The sequence below is a fragment of the Talpa occidentalis genome, unplaced genomic scaffold (assembly GCF_014898055.3).
Source record: "Talpa occidentalis isolate TD23 unplaced genomic scaffold, MPIMG_talOcc4v2.1, whole genome shotgun sequence".
Taxonomy (NCBI): domain Eukaryota; kingdom Metazoa; phylum Chordata; class Mammalia; order Eulipotyphla; family Talpidae; genus Talpa; species Talpa occidentalis.
The window spans coordinates 4,164,532-4,191,450 of record NW_026555331.1 but is presented as its reverse complement, the minus strand read 5'-3'; the positions used below and the strand labels follow the sequence as shown (position 1 = coordinate 4,191,450).

The following is a 26,919-nucleotide window of genomic DNA, read 5'->3' as shown; positions in this document are numbered from 1 at the left end:
GGAGTGAAACAAGATTTGCTGTGAGGTCTGAGTGAAGAGGAAGTCTGATATCTAAGGATGTTAACCCTAGACTACGTGACAGAAGGCAAACCCAGATGAAAATAAAGTTGCTTAAACGAAGACTCACTTTCTAGAACAAAAGGAGGCAAAAAATATTTCCCCTCAGAATGTCTGGCCCCTCTGGCACATCCTAATTAAGGGAAGAATTTAGACAGTCAGTGGAGGATGGCTTTATTTTAGAAAGTAGGCTAACAGAGCCAATCTTTACCAACTATCCATTATAATTTTTCTAACACTAAGCAAAATTAGTAAAGTTTCTTTATTTTTAGTGCGCATAGCACGTTCTGCCTCAAAGCTCAGAAATCACTCTTCAGCTGAAAACACAATGCCTGATAAACTTGTGAGAGGCCCGGCGAGCGAGAGGCAAGGGCTGAACGCGGACCAGCTGCGCCTGCAGCCCAGGCTGGCTCTCCTCCGGACACGCCCTGCTTGCACTGTTGTTTCGGGGGGCATGGAGGAAAGGGAAGCCGTCTGAAGGCAGTGGTGGCGAACGAGACACTCCTTAACATGCCTGCAGGCGATTTCAATTTGCAGCAGGGCTGTCTCCACGCAGCTGCCCACGGGGCCATGAGAACCAAAAGGATTCACAGCGGCCCCAGCAGACCCAATGGGGAGGGCGCCGCGACCACCAACCAGTGAAGGGGCTGCCTTGGTAGAGCTCTGGGTGTGCAGCAGGATCTGGGTGCCAAAAGTGTGTCCCACGCGAGCGTGGCCAAGGGTGCGGCAGCCGCCCGGACGCTGGCACAGGAAGCGGGCTCGTCCCTTGTTCAGACAACATGGCACCAGACAGGGCTCTGGCCAAGCAGCCGTGTCCTATGCCCCGCCCGTCTCTACATGCTGCATGTGTAGACTCAGCACAGATGTGTACCCGTCACCACTCTTACAGATTGTGGCCACCCCCTCGCGCCTCCGCTTCCTCATCTACAGAAGGGAATGGTCAGAGTACCCCAAGAACCTCCTCTCTGGGTTCTGAGGGTGGCCGTCCCGCTCTTGCTTCTGTGCGAAGCCTGAGAACAGCGACCACAGCAGTTGTGACTCCTGCTACCCAGAAAAGGCCACGGGCGCCATCCAGAACACCCGATCACAGAGCGTGCTCTAAGGAGGAGCTGTGCTTGGAAATCCACCATCCCGTCAGTCGCCCTCACGGTGGCACTCTGGGTCGACTTTTAAATCTGTCTCCTATTCCTGGGCATGCTGAATCATTATCACTTTTAACGAACGCTTAACGACAAAAGGTAAGTCGTGATCTGAGGTGCACAAAGACCTCATCCTACCCTAGACCATCACCACTCCCCACCCCCACCCGGTGGCCTCTTCCTCCCGCCGGCTCCTCACCTCAGGGGCGCCCGCGATCTTCAGCTGCAGCATTCCTTTTCTGTCCTTGTCTTCGCTGTTGGAATACTGAATGGTCTGCACCTGATTGAAGTCGGCCAGATGTGTGGGCTTGGGAAGAAAAGGCAAAAACCGTGGACCATGGATAAAAGACTCACCTCACTTCTTTACCATCCTATAAAATTCCCACAGCGCCACTCAGCCCCATGCTCACAAAGATACCCTCTGGGACTGGGCTCTGGGGGAAAGCAGACTGCTCAGAGTGCCCATGGGGTTTCCTCAGCATGAGGAGCAGATGGAACTGCCGGTGACCGTCTGCTGCACCTGAGGGTGCTGCAGTAGCTGAGCGGGAGCTGGACCATGAATGACAGGTCAGAGAGAAAGGAGTAGAGGGAGATCTGACTCGCTCACGCACCTGGGGAGCTGTGGGTGATTCTTGTTTGTACAGCATAGGAAGGGGGATATGGTACGTTTTTCTACACAGACAGACATGACCCAGGAGACTAGAAGTGTGAAGATGGCTGGAGCTGCACAGTGGGGGCAAGGACCAGGGTGGGGGGCAGACCAGGTTCCGGAACCGATGCTGTCTGCTCACCTGGTCAGTGACGGGGACAGGGATGGGACAGTGGGGATAGCCAGCATTTCCTGGGTGCTTCCTCTGCACGAGCCATGACCTAAGCACTTCACGTCCCTTGGCCTCTTTAAGTCTCTCACCTACCCTATCAGGTAGCTGCGGCTGTTACTGTCATTTCCTGTTAGGAAACGCAGGTCGAGGGAGGAGGAAGACCTCGTCACAACAACAGCTGGCGAGAGCAGCTGGCCCTTGGGTTCAGTCTGGAGCCTGGCCACTAAGCAGGCTGGGACCCCGCTTTCATCTCCTGAGGAGCCCAGGGGACACGCATCTTTAGCCATGTGCCAAATGCCAGGTGGGTTAAAGACTTGACTGTAAAAGGACAAATGAAATCTAGCAAGAAAATATATGAGATGACAGACCTAATCGGAAAGCTTTGACTATAAAAGCCCAGAAGAATGAAAGGGTGGTGTCAGAGTGCTCTGAAGAGGCCACGCAAGTTCTCACTCTCAGCAGCGTGCGTGCCCCGATGTACATTCCCGCCGACGTAAGCATCTGTCTTGCTGGCCCCTCCCACAGGCGTGAGCAGGGGCACATTGCATTTATCTATGGCCAGAGGCCAAACATGCTTTCCAACTGACCGTCCGGAGGTCCGCTCTGGGCACCTTCATCACCTGTCAGTCCTCATTCTACCATCTTTTGATAAAAGGAAGTTCTTGATTTCAATGGTCTAATTGATCCAACTTTTCTTTCAGAGTCAACCCACTTTACATCCTGTTTAAGTTATAGCAACATTTTCCTAAGTTTTCTTCTAAAATTTTTATGATTTCACCTCTCACGTGTAGGTAAATGCTCCATCTGGAGTGGACGTTTGTCTTGGCGTGTGACAGAGTAAAATTCACTCGAGTTCCCTCCCTGAATACCCAGCAAACCTAGCAGCATTTACTAAAAAGTTGCTCAGTGATGCCAGCTATCAGGGTGCTGGTCACCCTTGAGGCAATGGAATAGCGAGTGCGAGGGGGCGTGGGGTAACCCTAGGGGCTATGAGACAGGTTTACTCAAAACCAATGAGGAGTGTGAAAAGAAATGACAAGGATGAGTGAAAACACAGTAGGCTCACTGACGTGTGAAGAGAATCACGAACCTGTGAGACAGTCACGTCGGGTGTATGAGGAAATCCTCTTAATTTCACTTTAAACCGGGAATAACTCTTTAAAAAAAGCTTTTAAAACAATATATGCATAGGGCCTCCCTGGTGGCGCAGCGGTTGCCCGCAGCCTCTGCAGCACCGGTTCAATCCCTGGCTGCCGGAGAGAGTCCCACATGGCACACAGACCTCTCCTGCCGCCCGCTGCTCCCCTCAGCAGTGTATGTCGTCAGTCTGCCTATTCTGCTCCCCGCTCTGGCTCTGGTAAATTCTCTCACCCTCCCGCGCTTCTGACTAGATCCAGTGCTTGTATAAATAAAATCAAATCTTGGGCCTCCCTGGTGGCGCAGCGGTTGAGCGCTGGGTGGCGAAGCTGCCCGCAGCCTCTGCAGCGCCGGTTTGATCCCCGGCTGCTCCCCGGCCACCAGAGGAGGGTCCCACATGGCGCGCAGACCTCTCCTGCCGCCCGCTGCTCCCCTCAGCAGTGTCCTTCGGTCCTTCTGGCTGCTCTGCTGCTCCCCGCTCTGGCTCTGGTGAATTCTCTCACCCTCCTGTGTTCTGACTGTACCCAGTGCTTGTATAAATAATAAATAAATAAATCTTAAAAAAAACCCAAAAAAACAAAAATAAAATAAAATCTTAAAAAAAAACCTCCAACAATATATGCATATATGTGGGACTTTGCAAATGCTAAAAATATTCTCCCTCATACATAGGAACATACACTTGTGTGCACACTCCTAGCCAGCATGTCTGTAACCACGGGAGTCTCTCAGCTGTTCGGGAGACCTAGACACCCAGGAACAAAGGGCAGGCCAGCAGTGGAAAAGGCAAAGGAGAGTCCATGCAAATGACCCGCCCTGTCAGATGACAGATGTCCTTACTGCACCCCCACCCCCAAGACAACTGTGTTAGTAAAACAGGCCGCGCAGCAAAGGACACCAGAGAACAGCCAGCTGAAGGAAGCCAGAGCCACAGTGGCCAGAACATGAGAAGATGTTACTACATGTTTGCTTTGCATCAAATTGACCAATAAGAAAATGTCATTTTACATCAGCTAAGTGGAAAAACTGAAAGCTTTTGAAGCGTTAGCCAGTGAGAAGGTGGGAGGCAGCACCACACATGGCCGTGGGAAGCGGCCTTGTCAGTCTCCTGATGAGAATATGGCAGCTACTTTTAAAATTAAAGTAATCTGGAAACCCCACAGCTACCCCAGCGGCCTCTGCCTCGAGAAGGGTGGCAGGGCATGGAAATAAGCCCACGCCAGTATTTCATGCGTTGCTGTCTGTCTGTATTTTCATGCACTGCTGTCTGTCTCCCCCTTGGGCAGCAAAGACCAAGGGCACCTTTTCCCGAAGAATGCCCCGTCCCTGCCCTGGGCTCCTGCGTGTCTGGGGCGCCCCTTTGCCTTACCCAGGAGACTTACATTGCAGCCCTTATCCGTGAGGTAGCTGATGCCTTCTTCTGGGCCAATGGCGAGCTCCACTGAGATGATCCAGCTTGACTTTGAAGGTGAACAGGTGAGGCCAGGGGTGTGGGAAGGAGGAGGAGGAGATGTTTTAGATACAGATGCATGGGCATTGTGAAGCGGGCTGAGCCGGCTGGCCATTCCTCTGTCTAGCCGGGTAACAGAATACTTGTGCTGAGCGCTCCTCCCCAGGTCAGGGCTGAGTGGCTTCTGTGGAAGGCTGCTGACAAGCAGCAGCCCTAACAGCGTTCATGAACGAACTGCTGGACTGGAATTTACAAATCTAATGACAAACCGAGGCGTGCTTTTTAAAAAGCCAACCCCATTGTCACATCGATACATTTCCTTCTTGCATAAAACAATTATGCTCGAGTAGTAAAAATGTGGTAAATGAGATGTGGATCAGGTTTAGACACACATGGGTATGAAAAGCCAACACCACACCCCTGGCCCCACTTACGCCCAGCGCACACTTGAAGCACTCCTTATCGAATCTGTACACCGGGGAGAGGATCTCGAAGAACTTCAGAATACTTTCTTCTCTGTTAAGGTTGGCAAACTGTCTAAAAGTTTGTTGGATCAGTTTTCTTAGTGTTTTGGCCTGCATGGTAAAATTAAAAGAATCTTTTAAAGTCAATGATGAGTAAAGACCCCAACAGCTACCCTCAGAGAGAGTCCCTCTCCACCCAGCACTCAATCCCATCCCGCGCACACCTGCGAGGCGCTTCGCGTGGCTGAGCCTGACTTCCCTCTGAGGCATTAACAAAACACACACCACATGAAACCCACACCTTAGCCATGCTTAAGTGTACAGTCCAGCAGTACTGAGCTTTATTTCTTAAACAGAAATTTGTAAAGCGGTAACCTGCTTATCAGCACGCATGGTACAAGAATGGCTGCAAAAAGTGGCGCTGCCCTAGCACATGCCATCTGTCACCAGGGCAAAGTGCAAAGGCCCCCACCCCACGTCACCAGGGCAAGACCACCTTCTGCTGGGCAATTTGGCAACACACATTAGAAACCTTAAAAAAAAATAACAAACTGTAACTCTTTAGCCAGAAATTGCTCTTTGAAAATGATCACAGAATAGGGCCTCCCGGGTGGCGCAGCGGTTGCGAAGCTGCCTGCAGCCTCTGCAGCGCCGGTTCGATTCCCCGGCTGCTCCCGGCCACCAGAGGAGGGTCCCACATGGCGCGCAGACCTCTCCTGCCGCCCGCTGCTCCCCTCAGCAGTGTACTTCGTCATTCTGCCTGTTCTGCTCCCCGCTCTGGCTCTGGTGAATTCTCTCACCCTCCCCCGCTTCTGACTGTACCCAGTGCATGTATAAATAAATAAATAAATCTTTAAAAAAAAAGAAAAAAGAAAAGAAAATGATCACAGAACAATGCAGATTTTGCAGCAAGGAGATTCACCATGGCACCACGGACAGCCACACAGGCGTGCCCCACGCGGCCAGAGGCATCATGCGTGGACTGACTCTGCTAACAACGGCCCACAGGGCCGTGGGGAAGGAGGCGAGAAGACAGTCCGTGACTGGAGCGATCCTGTATGGGATGCCCGAGCAGAGGTGGCACCGAGTCACAGTGAAGGAGGCACCGACCAGGCCATTGCTTCCTGCACTCAGGGCTCCCAGCGCCCTCTAGTCATTCTCTTGAGAGTTTGCTATTTGAGCATCATGGGCATCTAGAGCGGAAGGGGGAACCTTCCCAGCAGCAATTTCAGTCCCTGGTGCCAAGGGGGCCAGTGGGCAAAGGATGTGCGATGAGGTCCAAGGAAGGGGCCAGAGGAGCCGGTGATGCAGGGACTGCCCCGCCCCCCTCCTACACCACCCCCCCCCCACTGGCAAGAGGCAGAGTCCCTGGGTGGCCCTGAGCGGGGTATCAGGTCCAACTTCAGTTTCACCTGGGAGGCTCTGGCAGCAGGCTCTGGACAGGGTAAAGGCACCACGGGACACCCAGGAGGGTTAAGAAATGACTCAGACAAGAGATGAGTTTGCACAGTGAAGGGGAAAGGGTGAGAACAGCAGATTCTAAATTTATCATGAGAACAGAACCAACAGGATGAACAGAGAGGCAAGGGTCACTATTAAACTGAGAAGGCAACAAACACAGGGACAGGTGGTGGGTGGAGGCTGGGGGAGCACCAGGAGCCTGTTTGGGATGTGAGGGGAGGTACTGAGCAGAAGAAACCCAAGCAGAACCTCCTAGCCTGCCCTGAGCGCCCAGCTTAGCACCTAGCCAGGAACCTCCCCAGGGGCCGAGGGGAGGGCGGTGCAGCCGGCAAGCACTTCCTGCGCTGCCTCCTGCTGGTCTTGAGCAGGTGGGGGAGGTGGGAGTGGCTTACCCTGGGGGAGGACCCAAAAGCTGCCCACAATGGCTTGAAGGTGGCAGCAGGGTCGTGGGACACTAAGGGTATGAGGGGGCAGCTGAGAGCTGGGGCAGCCAATGAGACAGAGTCAGAGGCTGTAGCTCAGGGGGTGAGGCGGCAGGTAGAGGGGCTGAGGGCAGTTCAGAGCGCCTCAAGCAGGCGTCCATGCTGCAGCTCCCTTGGGACACCTGGCCCTGCATCACAATGGGTGTGGGGGGCCGCAAGGGCACAGGAGGAAGAGTGGCCAGGGCCAGGCTCCCAAGGACACATGGAGGGTTGGTGATCTGTGGGATGGGGCACCCTGGAAACCTCCGGAGGGTTTTGCAGGGCTGTGGAAGAGCTGCTGGCTGGCTCACTTTTTGAATACACCAGGAAACCTGAACGAAAGCAAAGCAGTGAAGAGCCGGCAAGGCGAGAAGGCGCACTCCCCCTCACTCTGCAGGGCGTGTGTCTCTTCGTAACCCACACCTGTGCACCTACCTCCTGGCAGAGCACCAGGCTGCTATGGGGAAGGGCCATCTTGGGTCATGCCCGCTGAGGCTGAGAAGGTGGGCTCGGAATCATGCCCCACACCTCCGGCCACGCGGGCAGCGCAGGCAGCCCAGCGAGCTGAACATCTTCACAAAGGGTGCACCAGCCCAGGCCCCCATGGGCCAGGGACTATGTGTGGAGAACGGCCACCAGCAAAACAGTCAGTATGCCCTCCTGGGGGCCTGCCTCGGGACAGCGCCATGAGAGCCGCGGACGCCGGTATCTGTGCTCCGTGGTGAGGAGGATGCACCCTCCTCGTCACACCAGAGCCCGGCGAGTTCCTTCCATGGTCACCGTTCACAACTCCACACCTGTTGACCACTCTATCGTCAGATGAACCCCATGTCAGAAAGAGACCGCAGCCTCACTTTAAGAGGTAGGAGGCCAAATGCAGACGCCCTTAGGGATGTGGTCGTTCGAACAGATGATGCCAGATCATTCCTGAGGCAGCAGGCTTCCCAGGTGGTCTCCTGAGCCAGCGTGCGCTGCCTCTAGTGACTTGTCTTCTCCCAGGGGCTGGGATGTCCTCCCATGCAGGGTGCCCACCCTACGTGACCCGCAAGCGTTCACGTGCTGCATGGTGGCAGACACTGTGGTAACACGTACGGTCATCCGCTCAGTTTATTATTTTATTCATCGTGGAAATAAGACACCAGGCCCAAGACTGTGAGGCTGGTGGGGACAGAGCTCGCTGCTTGTCAGGCCTGGACTCCGGACGCGAAGTCTGTGTCTTCCTTCTGCATGGAATGTCAGGGTCCTCCTGCGTGGGCACTGGAGCATGGAGGCCAAGGCCACCATCAAGGAGCAGCACCCAAAAACCCACCCCCGCCGCCCTGGGGGTCTGCGACAGGGCTGGCCCTGCTTCTGGGTCAAGATCCACGCCTGCAGGATCCGGCTCACAGGCACAGGCCCTGCGCAGCTCTGCACCTAGGCGATAGGAGCGCCGGATGAAATGAGGCCACGGCTTTGAAAGCAGAAGCTGCGCCCGTGAAAGCCCACCGGCCACAACTGCAGCTATGTCAGCTTTTATGCAACACCTTTTACTTGGAAGGACAAATGACATCATTTTGTTTTCCAAAAGCAGATATTTGCATAACACAGTCACATGATTTTGAGAAAGCAGACCCAATTACCTTGACAGAATCCAGTAAACTTCTAGGAAAAAATCGCTTCAGACCAACATCTTTTCTGAAATATAAAAAGCAGCATATTAACAAATAGTAGCACTAAATCAATTACTATAACGACACTGCTGCAAGAACAGGAGATCAGTTTATTTACTCCTCCACAAGTTGTTCTGGAAAGGAGGAAGTATAATAAAGCTCCTATTGGCCAGCACAGTCATGTGACAGAGGAGACAACCACTTTCCAGAAATGTGCACAAAGCATCAACACAAGCTGGTTTAAGCAGTCTTTTGTTTCTGAACCCTTGTTGTTGAAAACCCTTTTAAAATATTGCCTGTTTGCAAATTACAACGTATTAGCAAACTGTTCTTACGCACACACTGCCTGCCGGCTGGCCTTTCCAACACTAGTTTCAGATGAGTCTGATCAGTAAAGGTTCTGGGATATGCCCTAGAGTTCAAAGTTCCCGGATTAAAACTAAAAGTTGACTGCTTTTTCAAATAAACTGTTTTGATAGAGGGATTTATTTATCTAATCAAGTGTATCACATAGAAAAAAGCAATCATTAAGTGAAAGCTGGAAATGTTGGCAATCTAGGCCATCCTCCTCAAATCAAAGTCTCGAAGGGCTCCAGGGTGCTCCGTCCTCTGCACTGCCCAGGGACTGGGCCCCTTGGCCACTAGAGGGCAGATGTGTGGCGGGACAGGGAGAATGGCAGGAGAGTGAAATACAACACTTCTCACAGTTACGTAAGGAGACAAGAAACTGCATGTAAAGCATCAGAACCACAGGACAACAGGCCTGACTTCTTCGAGCCCAGCTGTGCGAGAGCGGCCCTGTAAGCACGCCCAAGGGTTCTCGTCCGAGTGTCTGCGGAGCATCTCCCGTGCAGGCACTTCACAGCCCCGGCCCTGGCCCAGCCAAGCACCAGTCAGGGCTGTGCCAGTGCGCCCCGCCAAACCAAAGCTGGCTTCATTCTCATTCTCTTCTTCTGTTATGTTCGCTGCGGGTTCTACCTACAGCTCACCCGAAGGGTACTGCGTTTCCACTGTCTCCTAACCACAGCTGTCTATAGCACGCTTCTCTTCTCAGACGCGCACTCTGACCCTAATTATGGGATATGAAGAAGGAAAGGCGTCCACCCTGTGATCTCCTTTCTTTCTACCTCCTATAAAGGCAAGAACTTGGCATTTGCAGTATTTTAGTGCTGATCACCACTGGGAAGTAGCAAAATGAGCACATTAAGGAAAGACAAACACTTTAGAGTCTTGAAGGTTTTCATGGTCCCTGGCCGTTTTCTTCCACAGCTTCCTTTTCGGGCAACTATTCCATAAAACAAAGCACTTGATTCCGCATGACAGTTCTGGACTGGAATTCTGGCTCTGCCGGGACACTGGCCATCACCCGACCCTTGTAAACCTCAGGTTTCTACGTGCTGGAGGGAGCATTAATTCCCGCTGCATCGGGGCTGAGGACCAAGCAGCCACACGCTGCGTCCCTAGCACCAATGGGTGGCGTCCTGTCCTCCGCAGCACGGCAGGCACCTCTAGACTGCAGTCCCGGGGCTGGCTGGTGCATGACCAGAGGGAGGTGTGGCCTGGCCGTGCCACAAGCAGAAAGTGCGTCTACTGACTTGCGAGGAGAGGCGGTGCCAGCTGGAAGAGCAGGGGCAGGAGGAGAGCCAGTGGGAGGGGCAGCGGAGGGAGTGAGAGGTGGACAGATGCGACAGACACAGAGTAGCAGTGCTGAGTGCCGGGACATAAGGTGGGGGTGGGGGGAATCAGTCGGGAAAGGGGTGGGGAGGGGTGCAATGGGGGCTACTTAGAGTTCTGGTCAGGCATGTGCACCCTGAGCACACACGCATAACCCCCAAAGTCCACAGATGAGCGTGAAGCCAGGGCCCCACTAGGAGATGGTCAGTTCACTCAGTTATACTTCCATTTTTCGTTGAGAGTCCAGCAGAAAGTCTAACATTTATCATCTTCATTTCTGTCAGAAATGGGAAAATCGGAGCTGGACCAGGAGAGCTCACGTTTCAAGAAAAAGAGCAAATTCCCTTGAGGGAACAGTCAGACTAGGTGCTACTTTAGCTTCCAAGACGATTCCATTAAAAAAGAAGGAAGAGTTGAAGGCCATGGGAGACTTCCCCAGTACTTTAGAGCAGCCATGAATTCGCGACATTTGTCCACACGCGAGAGCTTTTTCAAGCGGGCTTCCCGTCAAGTGAGAGAATAAAGATGGGGCTAAAGCATACGCAACCTCCAGGGATGCCAGTATGACCTCCTCCCAGAAGAAGCCCACCCACTCAGGCTCCCTCCTGGAGGTGGCCGAGGGTGCCAAGGGACACGCAGGGAGGGTAGTTAGAGGTGGCCAACTGAAGCCCTATCTGGGAAACGCACCGGCTGCCCACTGTCCACGGGAGGCTGCCAACCCCCAGCGGTGCCAAGGGGCGTGAGCCTTGCTGAGCACAGACTGCAGCCGGGGGACGTGGACCAGACGACAGGCCTCTTAACAAGGCAATTCTTTACTATGTGAACTCAATCTGACAGAATGTAGCTCCCATGAAGTTGGGGAACCCTGTCAACCCAGGCCCTAAACCCCAGCATGCGTCGACAGCACCCCACGAGTTCCAAGGAGCCTCTTAGACCCAGGCTGCTGACAGCACTGGGGCCGGGCTGTGCTGTGACCAGACACTGGCCACGAGGAGCTACTTCGATTCAAATGAGTTAAAATTAAAAACCCGTCGCACGCGTTGCACTTCGGGTGCTCGGGGAGGTCTGAGGATGGCGGCTCCGGCACTGGGGGACATTCCGCCATCGCAGGAGGCTGCCGGGGCAGTGCAACTGCAGGCTCCCTGCCCTTCTGGGGCACGACTGTGGGCTTGAAGGTCCTCCTAAGGTCAGGGGTGATGGAAGCAGAAGGCCATGGCTGCAGCTGCCAGCCTCCAGGGCAGGCACACCCTCGGGCAGGCCCCGGCTGCATGTGGGCTGGGAGCAGTCTCGGGCAGGTTATGGGGGGCCGCGGGGCACTTCTGGGTACCACACAACCTCTGTCTCCTGACATTAGCACAAAGGGTTTCTACTACCTATTCTCTGAGACTCAAGTTATTACCCTTTTTCTTGGGGAACTACAGCGGACAGCACCGTGGAGGGTGCTGCACCTTCCTCACTAGGACCCAGCAGCACAGCCTGCCGCTGCGCGCACGGACGGCCCAGGGCACCGGCAGGGCTCAGGCCCCAGTTCCTGCGAAGACACCCTCGCCCGCCGAGGACTCCCCCCAGCACAGACTAGTTCTCTTCGTCTTTATCTAAGCCGCTCCGCTATGAGGTGCACTCGCGGGACGGACATGTTCACAAACACGCCCTCACGCGCGCTCGGCGAGTGTCTATCACGTGCTGGGCGGGACCACGAGCCCAACACTACACGGTGGCGGTAAGCTCAGCGCCCCGTGAGGACGCGCTTCCCGCACACCAGAATGCCAGCACCTGTGGCAACCTGGCCAGCTCCACCACTACTGCCGTCACACCGCAGGCGGCCGTGCTGCTCGTAGGGGGGCTCCTGGAACACCTGCTGGTCATTCCCTCTGACTGACCAGACTGTCCTGCAAAACGTGTTTTCAAAATGGACGGGTACTAACCAGTGTCTTCCAAACACCACACGGATCAGAAATCACACTGCCTGGGAAAGTAAGTGATGGCAAAGGCTGCACCACTGCCGATGAAAATAAAGGGGATTTTAACAGGTCTCAGCCGCCTTCCCCCGAGGTACCCACCATCAGAGGGGAAGGGCCAGATCTCAGGGCACAGGCTCCAGCTGGCTCCTATGTACTCAACAGTCTAGTATACGAGTCAGTTTCCTTCCTGGAAGTTTCCAGGTATTCAGAATTCTGCGATACATGAGCAACACAAAACTCCCTCATTTCCACCTTTTATACAGAAAAATAAAATCCTTAGTAAGCTTATACAGAATATAAACAATGACTTCTAGGCAATTCAGAGCTGAATATAAATGAGAAGTGAAACTTCATCCCGATGTGACCAACCCTAGTGTCTGCTAGCACGTGCTGACACGCCCAGCGTCAGCAGCCGGAAGGTATCAACACATCTGGTGTCTGCTGACACAACTGATGTCACCAAGGTCTTGAACACAACTTTCCCTCTTGCAGACACGTCTGAGAAACAGCAGCGCCGGGGTCGCTGTCAGCGGCGGCCGGCACAGCCCACATTACTCACTCTAGCACCTCGTAGTTGGACTTCTTCTCCAGCGCGTTGCCCCGCATCTCCCAGTAGGACCGCCTGCAGCAGGAGAGACACGCGTTACAGGGGCACGTGGAGCTAGGGCGTACATCAAGAGGCATGAGCTGGGTGCCCACCTGCACTGGGTAAGCTGAGGACAGACTGGACGGGGCCTGGACAGGCCCATAGTGACAGGCACTGTCCCTAGCAGGTCTAGTCTTTGTAAAGGAGAAACACAATTCTGGTAGAAAACAGGTTTTTGACACTTGTCCTTCCCCTCCAGAGCCGGGACAGAGGTCTCTGCGGTGGGCACGTGGCGCTCCTCCTGCCCCCGGTGCCAGCTGTGTGGCAGCAAGGAGTATGGCCCGGCTCTCAGGGAGCAATTGCTGCAGCCATTCTGAAGGCGCAAGGTTGGAAGACCTCCTTCTTGTTCCCCAAGACACACTCAGGCAGCGTGAGATCTTTCTAGAAGCGCCCTTGCTGGTAAACCTGCTGTGAGTGGGTGGCCTCCGCGCCCTCCTGCTCGAGGAGCTTTGGGGCTCAGCCGTCACAGAGCACCCCAGCAGCCGCGCTGGAGAACACGTGCCCGAGGACACCGCCCCCTGGCTAGGCAACTGCAGACGCTGGTTTTGTTATCAATGTGTCTGGCCCAATGAAACGCAGAAATGGAAACTACTATATGAAAAATTAAAAAGGGCCCCAAGGAAGGTCATGTGGTTGGTTCCTGTGCTTTCTGGTTGTGTGTAAGGGTTGGGGGAGGGGAGACTAAATTTGCCAACCTTCTCCTTACGCCGTGGCTGCTTATTTAAACTAAATTCTTGGGCATCAGCACGTGTAAGTGCTCAGTGCCCAGCGCTGGCTGGCAGCCTGGTACACATGTACACCGTGTGCCAATCCCCCGGGGGGGACTACTGGGGAGCACGCACCTACAGTTGCTCATATACTTGTGCTCTTAATACAATGAAACTGAAACACCATTTTCAACGATTTTGAGATTTCTAAAATTAGCAATGTAAGAAGCCTAAATAAGTCTTCTCAATTTTTATTAATATTTTATTGATAATCTCTATGAAGAAGAGGAAAATGTCTGGGTAATTTCCCAAAACAAAACAGTGTGAAATAAGGACCATAACATATTGTCATCGTCTTACCGAATTTCTAGACACCCCAACTTCAAAGCGATCTCCTGGTCCACCTGGTCGGCGATCTCCAACATGTAATCGCTCTTCACCTACAATGAACAGGACGGAAAACAACGCTGTCAACATTTTAGACTGAGTCACTCAGTGCTTACTGGTGCCTTGTACATACTTCAGACATGCGCTGGATCCAGTGATGCTGAATGTAAAAAAAGCGACACCAAACACTGTTTAAGGAGTGAAAATGCTTCCAATTAAGGGTGCACACCTTGGTCTACAAGCACTTCTGTTGTTAAGCACCCTCCGTGACAGCACCGTGAGCTGCTTCCTACCCTGCCCGCTCCAGATAGGAACGTGGGTGGTGGTGGGTGTCTGCTTCCAGGCGCATCCACAATGGAGCTACTTTCTGAACTCAAACTACAGTCCTGGGGCAGTTTTGTGAGGGCAAAGAAATTTCACATATTTCAGAATCCACTTAGCTCTGGAGCAGACGCTTCCACCTGGCCATCAATCACCACTCGCCTGCAACGTGGCGACAGGCTGACAGCCTGACACACAGAGAACACTCCCTGCCTGCAAACACCCTCTAAGCACAGCTGTGCCAACCCTAGTAAACGTGGGTAAAGCTTTCAAAGATGAAACGCGTAAAATCCCCTTACAGATCAGCACTGAAGGCGACGCCTGTGATTGTGACAACAGCATTTACTTTGAATCTCGATTAAGCGAAATGTTATCCAACCCCCCAAAAGGAACACCATTCTGCTCATCAGACCTGTATTCTAAGAAACTACCCTCCGTTTTTATATTATAAATTTCACCAATACAAAAAAATGTGTCTTTTCCTTATTATGTAAGCATTTTATAGTACCCTTGATTTACCTCTTGGTCCTGAGCTCTAAATATTTAACCTCCGGTCCTTTAGAGAAAAAGTGTCGATACTTGCCCTAGAAAAAATTCCTAAGCCCCTGCTCCGACTGCCCACTCATGTGCAGAAACACATCCAAGCTGCAGTCGCGACAGCAGGCCGCTCGGGACAGGGCTCCATCACCTTGCCCAGGGCAGGCCTCCAGGCACTCTGCCTCCAGGGGCCCCTCATATTTAAGTTCCTGGCAGAGATCAACCACACTGGCGCCAACACACCCCGCCCCTTCTTCAGCTGAACACCCAGCAGCTGCAGAAACTGAGCACAAGCCTCGCTCCAGCTTCACGACAGCAAACCCCAAACGGTAACATGAAGCCACTGGGCCTCCACAGCACTCGTCTCAGACGCGCCGAGCAAGCTGCTTGGCACGAGCATGCGCCACCCGCCACAGCTCTCCCTCACAGAGAAAATAAAGTACAGATGAAAGTGGCTCCTTGGAGGACCAAGCCATGCTCACCCCTCACCTTCCTCGCGGCAGGACCCATGACCACGGCCTGGCGGTGGACGCCCTCTGCCTCCTGACCTAACTGCCATTTCCTCACAAAGTCTTTGTTTTGTTTTCTGTTAGCACCTAGACCCGCGTGTCAACATGCTTGCTGACTGAAGGAGCTCCAGGTGAGCAGCAGCGTGGACAGCCGCGGCACTGGGGCTGGGTGCGCGCCGACACTATTTCCCTACTGAGGACTCAGAAGCACTGCTGCCCTGTGTTTTACGCACAGTAGGCATGGGGGACTGGGTCAATGGGAATGAATTACGCAATCCATTAAATTAAGAGAAAAGCTTTACTTCTAGGGTATTCTGTTTATACTTTAATGGACTCTTTCTCCCGTACAGCAAAAAAACAAACCCAAATTTTAAAACTAAGTTTTTACATCACAAGCAGGTCTACTACTGAACACAAGAACAAAAGCAGGAGAGCTCAACCAGGACACGCGTCAGACCTGTTCTGCCAGAGACGTGTGGGACCGCGGCTCGGCCGGGCCGGCTCCTCAGCCTGCACAGCAGAGAGCCAGCGGCGTAGTGCGGCCTCCACGCCATCACCAGCTGCCGCCACGATCATTGTCATTTTAAGCACGATTCACATGAGGGAAAACGTCATCACGCGCTTTATTTCGTTCAGAAAAATCAAATTCCTGAATGAAATCTGATTTTGAAAAAAAGGGGAAAATCTAATTCAACAATGTCCGGAAGCCCCCACCTTGGTCTGAGGTGACTGTGCTCCAACTGCTGATCTCCCTTCTGCAAAAATCACGTGGCTCTTGACGCTCAGCCTGACATGGCCAGTAGAAGGCCCAATGTGAGGCACAACAGCCTGCGCACAGCGCCCCATGCAAGCCCTGGCAGCCCCTGCCACAGGGGCCCTCCGCGGAGGCTCTGAGGGGCCTTCACCCCCAGACATGGTGCATGACTGTCCTTTGTCTCCACCTAAGTGGAGAATGTAGCTCTAAGTGCTGGAATGAACGCAGCACCATGTCAGCAGATTGACACGTCACATCCTGTTTAGCCCTCACAGAGCTGCTGTGGGGAAACACTGTCATCCCCAATATTACAGCCTTGGAAAAGCCCAAGACAGATGCCGAGGCATGCAGAGGCACTCCTGATTGGCTGGGAGTAGCAGCAACGCCCAGCCCTGTGCTGCCACACTTCACACCTGCCCAGTATCGCCTTGGGGGGCACAGTGGTACTATTTCATACAGAAAGATCAGAAAACTAGCCGAGTCACACAGCAAGGGTTAAAGTGAGGCTTCAAAGGCCAGGTGTGTCTAGTCCTGGAACTTGGGTGTCACGGTGCTCCTGCCTCTTCTTGGATGCTCTGAGCCATGAGTGGTGAGACGAGTGGAGCCCCTCTGGTCCCCCTGGCACCACTGCAGGCTGCCGTGACAGCTCCACATGCTTCCGGTCGGCTCTCCGACTCATTGCGTGGTACGCTCTCTCAGATGGTGGGGCACTCCTGTTGGTTAACTCCAGGCCCAACAAGTGTCCAAGATTCTTTCAAGAAAAAAAATCTCTGAAAGTTTTTTTAAATTTCTCTCCATGCTAAGGTCAACATACTTGAAAATGGATACATTCCATTTCCTTCTGTTAAGCATATATTTTAACTTAATAACCCTTCACATCTCTAACAAGTGTATTAATCCTAATTATTCCAGAGATATCCCATGTGTCAACTCAATGCTTGGCTAGCACATGAGATTCTGTGTTTTGTTTGGTCTCATCTGACCACTGAGCAATTCCAATTTATCAACTAGACCCAAAAGCCCTAGGTAGTGAGTGTGAAGAAGATGGGGCCAGGCAGACAGGCATGAAGTGATGGAGTCTGGAACCACTTACTCCCTGAGAGCCAGGCCAAATCCAGTCTCCCTGGGCCGGGGACCAAACGCTCCTCCCTGACTGAGTTCTGTCAGGGGGCAAATGGAGTGTCTGCCCACAGAAGCGGGGGTTCCCAGTCCAAACTAATGCCTTAGTCTTCCTCGGGTCTCTTGAGCAGCAGGCCCTGCATGGGGGCGTCTCTCTCCACGTCCTCAATGTCACTAGCCGAGTGAGATGCTGCAAACGAGTCACCGATGTTTTGACCCATCTTAGAATATCGTGAAAGATGTTGAGCCGCACACTCTAAAAATAAACTAGAATCTCGATAGGATCCTATTAGTTATAGCACAGGAATCTATAAAAGTAAGTTTTCACACTAAAACTAATGGCTCATTATAAAGCAAGAAAAGTATGTTTTACCCTGAAAGCAAAATTTCCTTTGCGGTATGACATTTTATTCCTCTCTAACACTCGCTTGTTGAAGGCGTGAGTATCTGATGGGCAGCCTTGTCTGTTAGCTGCCGGGCTGTGTCCACACTGAGTGTGAAGTTGTGACGCTGGTTAGATTTACTGTGATGTCCGAGCACATGGTGAGCTCGTGCCAAGCCATTTGGCAGTGAAATGTCAGCTCCCAAGACACCCAGGTGTGACACGAGATCACTGTTTTCTCCTACAAATATTTTAAGATCCAAGATGAGGATATTCATTGACCCTGAAACACCACGTGTAACGTAAGTGGTTGTATTTTGACAAGAGAGTTCCAGGAGGAAGTTCCAGAGGACACAGGGTCCAGACCCACGATGCCCTGGCAGACTCGGTGTGCACAGGATGACGAGGCCGCAGGCGGTCTACCTCCCCGCCGTCAGCCCTTTCACTGTTTTCACTCCCGTTTTTTAATTTAACAAGTTTTTATTCAGGTAACTGTATTGCCAGAAATTGCTTCTTTAAAACTGTATGTTCTTGACTGTGTAGCTTTCTGTCAGTTAAAACATTTTGAAATGGCAGTTCTGAATATGAAATTTTAGTTCAAAACCTGACATGTGCAATGTGGGAATCCACCTCCTCTTTTCTAGAATAAAAGGTACAACTAAATTTAGATCTAAGTCTGACTTACTAGAAGTATACTGTCTATAATTTTTTAACAGACTTGGTAATAATGGACATTTCTTTTTGTACTCAAGTCTTCTGGGACTAAGCACCGTGGTGACTAAGGACTTGGCCGACTGTCATTTTTGTTCTAGTCAGCCCACATTTTTTGATGATCCTCCACGGAAGACAGAAACACTCATTTTTCTAACAATTCACAGGTGTGGAGGATGCACAACTGGGGCCCCGGCTGGAGTTCGGGTGTCTGCGGCGCTTCCAGCACCTGTGCCTGATCCAGGGGGCTGGCATTCCTCACGGCCACGTCGCACAAGCGTCTCGGGCAGTCCAGGCTTCAGCTGCTGAGTGCCCCCGCCAGCAGGCCTTTCATGAGTTTGGATTGCAGGCTGCCACAACCCCTCAGAAGCACAGGCCTTTAGGGGACCGTGCAGGGCCTGATACGCAGACACACATAAAGTTACCATCTCCCTTCTCGACTCCCCTCTCCTTTCCTAGACCGAGATAATTTCTGCTGGGTTAACTTTTAGTTTTATGCGGCGGTTTCTTTGTAAAACCTTCCATAACATTGGCACACTTCCCATGGAACACACATCTTATAAAAACATTTAAAAATTAATTTGCAGAGGTACAATTTTATGTACAATAAAAATCGATTTTACCACACAGCGATTCGAGTTCTGACAAATGTGCAGTCAATTCCCATCTCCTCATGACACACGGCAAGACACGGGACTCACATGGCACAGCGCTCAGGCGCACGCCTCCTTCTGGTGTCCCTGGTGTCCACATGCACTTGCACCAAGCGTGCACGTGTGTAAAATGCTGTGCAGGCTTAGGATGGACACCCAGAACCACCACCACAATCAGGTGGTGCGCACTCCCCCGCCCCCACCTCTGGCAAACTCTCGTCTGTCCTCTACACATTTTAACTGCTGTGGTCTGTGGATCCCCCCCACAGGCTGAGCGTGGTGGGAACAGCCAGTCCGCTGCCGGCACTGCTGCCTTCTGGCGCTGGAAGACATGGGTGCAAGGCGCTAAATCCATGTGTCTGAACGGTGTATTAGTGAGAACTGAGTTTCAGTGCTGGCACTCTGATATTCGAGCACTTTTCTGAGATTTATAAAAAGATGTCAAGAAGCAAAGGAGCTAGCAACACGTCTTTGGAATCCAAGGAGTTGGGGCTAGTGGGGCGCGTGTGCATTCCACGTCAGAGCTTTTAAAAGCAGCATGGGGCCTCCTCAGTGGCGCAGCGGGTTGAGCGCAGTGCTGTGAAGCTGTCCACAGCCTCTGCAGTGCGGGTTCGATTCCAGCTGGCCAGGGAGATTCCCACATGGCGCGGCAGACCTCTCCTGTCTTGCCCGCTGCTCCCCTCAGCAGTGTACTTCGGGTCCGTCTGCCTATTGTGCTCCCCACTCTGTCTCTGGTGAATCCTCTCACCCTCCCGCGCCTCTGGCCTGTACCCCAGCTCTTATATAAAAATAAATAAATCTTAAAAAAAAAATAAAAGCAATAGGAAGCTTCGGGGCCTTCTAGGATGGCTGTAGTTACTTTCCCATTATAAATGGGCAAAAAGGAAAAAAAAAAAAAAACAGTGGGAAACTTGCCATATATTTTTTCTAGCTTTCATCTCCATTTTCCGTCTGTTCTTAATAGAACATCCAGAGTAATCCTTTTTCAGTCAAAATTTACCTACCATGTCTCTGTCGAATGTACAGTTTTATTCTCTGTACACGTTTTACTCTAGGCTGTATCCTGGCACAGGTGTGTGTTCGTATGTGTCTGTGAACGAAGCATGTGTGAGCGACTGCTAAATGCTAAGCCAAATGACTGAATTATGGAAAAGGATGAATGACTCACGAAGGCAGCATAATCCTTTAACTTATGTTTTAATAGGGTGAGTTCGCTGGGTGTTCCTGCTTAAAATTCCTTCCAAAAGTTAGTAAGTATACTTGAAAGGTTTCCTAATGAAATGTTGGAGGAAAAATAACGGCTTAGATTTTCTAGTTAAAAAAACCGTGGATCGGAGCCCTGAGCTGACTGGGCCCAGACTCCAGGCGGGCCCTCCCTCCCGCACGTCCTCTGTGAACGCCAGAACGAGACTGGAAAGTGACGAATGAACCGTGGCCGCGTGGGCCCTGCCTGGCTCCCTGCACTGTCACGGGCAGGAGGCTGACAGGACGGTCCAGCAGCCCGACCCCACCCCCTGCCCTGTCCTGCAGCCGCAGGCCCTCTCCCAGCCCTCACGGGGTCGCTCCCCACTGGATGCCCACATATACTCGTAACAAAGGTCAGTGACTTGGGACCCCCGGGGAAGGCCACAGAGACACCCCTCATCAAGGACTGGACTGACCTTCTTTAAGTGACTGAGGTCGCAAGAGGGGGCAGGAAGAAAGTGGGGGAGATACAAACAAAGGCAAGCTGGGATTGGGGACCTGGGAGGAAGGAAGACAGTGGCTGCAGGCCCAGAGGCTCCTGCGCAGACACCAGGAGGGCAAGGAGAGCCCCGCGGTGAGCCCCGTGCCACGGTGTGCGGGGAGAGATCGGGAAGGACACCAGGGGTCTTCCTGCTGACAGACACACGCCCTCACCGGCCAGGCTGGCCGAGGAGCCAGGAGGGACCGCTGCAGGCAGCCAGGGCCTGTGCTGTGCACTCTGGAAGGCAATGTCACAGCTATATGTGCCCTTTGAACGTGGATTTTTTTCAAACAAACTATGCAAAACGTTACAGGTTGACAAGAGAGAAAAATACATAGTAGACATGTCAGTTAGCCAGACTCTCCTGTCGCCTGCTTCACCACACATGGAGCTCCCCGCCTGCTAAAGACGAGCAGCGGGTTGTCCACCGGGCCCGCTCTGCAGCCTGGGAGGGCCGCCAGTGACCTCAGCTGGAGGTCAGGCATGGCTTCTCTTCCCACCCTGCCTGGCGGACACAGCATTATCGAAACAGCGCATCATGGAAAAGCGTCTCAGCGCTGACGTGTCCCTTCCCCGAGTCCCTGTGACTTCCTCCCCACGTGAGGAGACGGCCCCACCCTGGACACTTCTCCATGTGCTCCTCACGCCATGTGGCTTCCTGGGCAGGACTCCCAGCTCCCTCTCACAGGGAAATAACAACCCACCACCTCACCCCTGTTCCTTGTCCCAACACTGGCCCCAGGGCCTGGACTCACACAGCCGGTGCCTCACCTGTTTCTCCCCAGGCCACTGCATTGCGACCTGAGTCCTCCCAGACCCACTTTCTGACCATAGCATCACTCCTCCTCTCTCCTTTCTCGCCTACATGGCTGAAGCATCCCTGGGGTGCTCATTTAAAAGCCCGTCCACCCCAGCACTGTCTTATCAGATGAAATAGCCATTGCTATTTTAGATTCTGATCAAGGTCTTTACCAATGAAGCTCTTTAAAAGTCTCCAAATAATCTGCAGGCGAAGCCCCGAATCTCCCCTCACATGGTGCAGCCCATGTCTCTCCAGTCTCCTCTCAGGCCGTTGCGGCTTAGATCGAAATGCACCATGTTCTCTCTCCACCATGTTCTCGCCAAAAAGTGCATCTCTTCCTCACCTACAAAGCTGGAGACGCCTTGGTCGCGTGTCCACAGACGCTCACCCCTGGACCCGCCACCAGACACTCAAGTTGGAGTGCAGACTGGGCCACTGGGTTCTGTCTCCTGACCCACAGCAGTCAGGGAAGGAGCACCTTATTGAACAGACTTACCAAGCACATTCAGCAGCAAACTGCACGTGCACCAGATGCTCTGGCATGCTCACTGGCCCTGGCGCGGAACGCACAAGTGCTCATGAACCTGAGCTGGGTCATTTCCACCAAGAACTTCCTGCCCAACCAAGACCTTAAACTTCCAGGGTGGAGAAAGTCAATTCTGGCTTTATTATGCAAACTGCTGTTAAGATTTTTTTTGGGTGTAGTTGGCCCTGACAACAAATTCTATATGTAACAAATCTGCTGACAGTCAGCATAATTACATTAGAATTAAAGACAGAACAATGACCTTGCAGGACAAGCCACCCCGATGGAAAGGCAGCACCTGTTACAATCTGTCCAAGCACACACGAATTCACAAAGCATCAAAATTCAAAATTTCTCACTGATTAATAGGTTCTTACTGCTATACATGGCCAATTTATATCCTACCAAATGTTAGGTCTGATTCAATTTTTTTTTTTTTTAAAGATTTATTTACTTATTTATACAAGCACTGGGTACAGTTAGAAGCACGGGGAGGGTGAGAGAATTCACCAGAGCCAGAGGGGAGAGCAGAGCAGGCAGACTGACAAAGTACACTGCTGAGGGGAGCAGCGGGTGGCAGGAGAGGTCTGCACGCCATGTGGGATACTCGCCCAGCGGCTGGGGATTGAACCAGCGCTGCAGAGGCTGCGGGCAGCCTCACAACCCAGCGCTCAACTGCTGCGCCACTGGGGAGGCCCAGGTCTGATTCAATTTTAAAACAAAAAGCATGTAATACTGTTCAAACAAAATACATAAGCACCCTTTCATACCTGCTGGTAGAAGAAATTCAGAGTTGGCTTGTCCTCAGTGAACTGGTTTAGAAATCCTTTTGGCAAATAACGAATTCTTAATTCATACCTAAAAAATAAACCACAAAATAAAACAATTAAATAAGTGCTCTTCTCAATTCAGTCTACAATTACTTTATCTTGAGTCTGGCATTGCCAATTACTCTGAAATATGACTTAAAAATTATTAAAACATGATCAATTCATCTTTAAATGTGAAGGTTTTGCTCAGCTGCAGGAGCGCTCCAGCACCCGCAAGAAGCCGGAACCTGCCCGTCCTGGCCTGGGCCGCACCACCCCTAGGGCCTGCGCACCCCTGACGTTGGCCCCTGCTCTGGCCATGCTCTTCTGCTCGGCCATGCTCCTGAAAGAGTCACTGGGACCTCGGCGCGGCCGTGCGCGCCAGTGCAGGAGGCCGCACCCAGCCCACATCCGAGCAGACTGCAGGAACGATCCTCCCCAGGGGTTGTGTCTGCTCGGAGCTGCGCTGGGCACGTCACCGGCATGCCTGCTGTGTGTGGGTGTGAGGCGCATGTGCCTCTGGGGTGCCCGCGCACCCCTCTGTTGGGTGTCTGGGTGGAGACACAGGGCCCCGCGCCCGCTGTCTGGCCTAATGCGCACTGCAGTGGCGCCTACAGCCTCAGTCAAAGGTCCTCAGCTGATGAAACCGAGCTTCCCCACAGCTAACTGGCCACTTTTGGAATCTCCCGTTAAGGGTCCATCCACTTTCCCACAGGTTGTCTGCCCACCCTTCCCCGCAGGTGCTCTTCGCACTCCGCGGATATCCTCTCACAACACGGCCAAGCTTTTAAAAGTTTAACTCCTAATCGTAATAGTATCTGTAAGGGGCAGGAAGAGCCACAGGACAGGATCTCTGACTGAGTAGACAGGTAAAGGAGGAGTCCTGGAGCCCTCGGTGGCTTTTGCAGGCTTGTATTGGGATTCACCAGGTACACGGCAGGCAGGGGTGCTGGGGGGCTGGGGGGCTGGCAGGCCTCCCAGCCCCCAGCAAGTCTTCACTCTTTCTGGGCTCTCTGGCCTTCTCTCTGCTTCTCTCGTGGTTCTGCTTCTCTTCTGGTGGTTCTGCCTCTCTGCTGGAGTCTCTGTAACTCTGCCCTTATAAGCCCAGGCTCAGCCCTGGTGAATCCTATCTACATTTCCCACACCCTACTCCAGGTGCCGCCATCAGGCATCCCTCAGGACCACAGGGATCCGTCCTCCATTCTAATGGCGGGAGGGCAGAAAAGTCTGATACTTTTTACCTTACCCTACAGTATCTTTAAATTTTTTTTTAATCTTTTTATTTTAATGGCATCATGTAAGGAAGAAAATTCATAGTTTTTATGTTGTACTCCAATTTTTCCCCTTTTTAGTGAGTTACTTTATTTTTTTTTTAAGATTTATTTATGAATATAAGAGCTGGGGTACAGGCCAGAAGTGTAGGGGGTGAGAGGATCCACCAGAGACAAAGTGGGGAACAGAACAGGCAGAATGACCAAAATCCATTGCTGAGGGGAGCAGCGGGGAGACAGGAGAGGTCTGCTGCGCCATATGGGTATCTCCCTGGCCAGCTGGGGATTGAACTCATGCTGCAGAGGCTGCGGATTGCTTCACGGGTTGCATCTTTTTTTTTTTTTAAAAAGATTTATTTATTTATTTATATAAGATCCGGGGTACAGACAGATGCACGGGAGTGTGAGAGGATTCACCAGAGACAGAGCAGAGAATAAAACAGGCAGACTGACGAAATACACTGCTGAGGGGAGCAGAGGGCGAGACAGGAGAGGTCTGCGCGCCATGTGGGACCCTCCCTGGCCGGCCAGGAATTGAACCGGCGCTGCAGAGGCTGTGGACAGCTTCACAGCGCGGCGCTCAACCGCCTGCGCCACCAGGGGAGGCCCCATAGGTTGCATCTTAACCCTTATGCCACCAGGGAGGCCCTTTAGTGAGTTACTTTAGTGTTTCATTTATAAGCTATTTGCCCTACCCAAAAGGTATAAAGATGCTTATTTTTTCTAAACAAGGAAAAATGCAAACAAAGTAATCAATACAGTGTTGGTTCAGTTAAGGGTGCAAAACCATACCCAGGTTCTGCTGAGGTTGTTAAATGTCATCTCACTACACACACATGTGCCAAAGAGCTAGTCCCACTCACACCTGCTCTCAGGGCAGTAACTCCTTGTAGACAACCTATGCCGGGTGCTTTCACAGAAAAACACAGCAGACTGCATTTACTCTGAATCGAGGACTGAGCAAGCACTTTACATACGGTCTTGCTCTTTGTCAGCATAAAAAATCAGAGGAGAGAGTGCAACTACCACACTGAGTAGACAGGAACATGAGGTTCAACAAGAATAAGCAGCCCGGTCCAAGGCTGATCCAGCCAGATGCCAGAGGCTTTCGGTATCAAAGCTGTCCCATCCCAGGGACAAGGAACCAAGTCTGTAGGGGAAGTGAACTGGGCAGGCTTTTACGTCGCTGACCTCTGCGGCGGCCACCTGTGGCCTTGAATGCAGGAGGCGCTTGGGAATGTGGGTGCGGGGCATACAGGTCTGATGGTGACACCTGGGGTGTGGTGTGGGCCTGGGTGAGTGGGCGCACCTGAGCCTGGAGGCGGAGGCTATAAGGGCAGTGCCACGACAGAGCGGCTAGGAGGGGACAGCAACAGCTACAAGAGACCACGAGAGAGAATGGCAGAGAGAGCCAGAGAGGAGTAAAGACCCACTGCCAGACTCCCGGCCCCCCAGCCTCCCTGCCTCACCAGCCTGCAGGCTTGCCCCACAACAATTGGTGTAGAAAGCCATTAAAGTCTGAATAAGCCACTGAGGGATCCAGGACTCTCCTTTATCTGTGTGCCCGAATGAACACATGTAGGGTAAGAAAATATCAGGCTTTTCTGCCCTTCCGCCATCAGGATAGATGATGGATCCTTGCCTGAATGCATGCCTGATGGCGGGCACCTGGAATAGGGTGTGGGCATAGGTAGATGGGATTCAGCTGAGCTAAGACTGTGCTTTTAAGGGCGGCGTCACGGGGGGATGCCAGTAGCAGCAGCAGCAGCACCAGTAGCAGCAGCAGCACCAGTAGCAGCAGCAGCAGCAGCAGAACCTGAAGGAGAAGCCGAAGCAGAAGCAGAGAACGCCAGAGAGCCCAGATAGAGTGAAGACTTGCTGGGGGCTGGGAGGTCTGCCAGCCTCCCAGCCCCCCAGCCAGCACCCCTGCCTGCCATATACCCGCTGAACCCCAATAAAAGACCTGCAAAACTACTGAGGACTCTGACTCCTCCCTTTACCCGGTCTGCATGGGATCAGAAAACCTGCCCCGTGTCCAGGTCCTGCCCTTACAATTGGCGTAGTCGGCAGGATCCATGCAGACGGGTATTGGAGCCCTCCGAAGACCTGGAGGGACTAAGGAGAACAGACTGTTTGCTTGTGATGACGCTGGAGGCGCCATGGCGGCACAGAAGTTGGATACGGTCCGGAGCTGTGGGATGAGACCTCACATGGAGGAGATGCCCGAGAGGACCAGCCAACGACACCAGAAAGGACCAGCCACCAACACCGGAAAGGACCAGCCAATGACCCCTGAGGCAGCAGGCCGTTGCTGATGCAGGGAGAGGCCAATGGACTTGAACTGATGGACTGATGGACTAGGACTGACAATCCCGCCAGAAGGCGGAGGACCTTGCAGGTTGATATGTTTTGGGACCCTGGGGTGGAACAGTTTTGTTTGTAAACCCCAGGAGATGGGAATCTGGGGGTGGCCAGTGGGCCTAGATGGCCAAAAGCAGCCTGTGCATGCCCAGCAGCCAGGTGGAGGAGAAAAGCCAACTAAGAAGGCAAAAGCTGGTACTGATGCTAAGTTGAGAAGCCCTAAGTGGCTGTTAAGCAGCCTGGGTATGCTGAACCCCTGTGAGTCTCGTAAAATCACCTGTGGGGGATGCCCTGCTCATTCTTGAGTGAGGGTGAGGAGCTGAGGAACCTGTCCTTGGGGGACGGGTGGGGAACGTGGCTTGGGGTGGAGCCCAAGCCGAATGCAGAGTTTGGATCCCCGACCCATGTGATTGTGCAGTGGGTT

At 52.7% G+C, this 26,919-nt stretch overlaps 1 protein-coding gene across 7 annotated transcripts in view; it reads right to left on the bottom strand.

Moving 5' to 3' along the window:
* The window catches only part of PTK2 (protein tyrosine kinase 2), a 165,346-nt gene that overhangs the window by 77,560 nt on the left and 60,867 nt on the right, over positions 1-26,919 (bottom strand). For all 7 annotated transcript variants that reach the window (XM_054691950.1, XM_037499500.2, XM_054691951.1 and 4 more), the window contains exons 4-10: positions 22,825-22,912; positions 13,988-14,067; positions 12,834-12,896; positions 8,610-8,664; positions 5,039-5,179; positions 4,537-4,614; positions 1,396-1,503 (exon numbers count right to left, since the gene is read on the bottom strand). In XM_054691950.1, the coding sequence (XP_054547925.1) occupies positions 1,396-1,503; positions 4,537-4,614; positions 5,039-5,179; positions 8,610-8,664; positions 12,834-12,896; positions 13,988-14,067; positions 22,825-22,912 (613 nt within the window). The remainder of the gene's footprint in view (positions 1-1,395; positions 1,504-4,536; positions 4,615-5,038; positions 5,180-8,609; positions 8,665-12,833; positions 12,897-13,987; positions 14,068-22,824; positions 22,913-26,919) is intronic.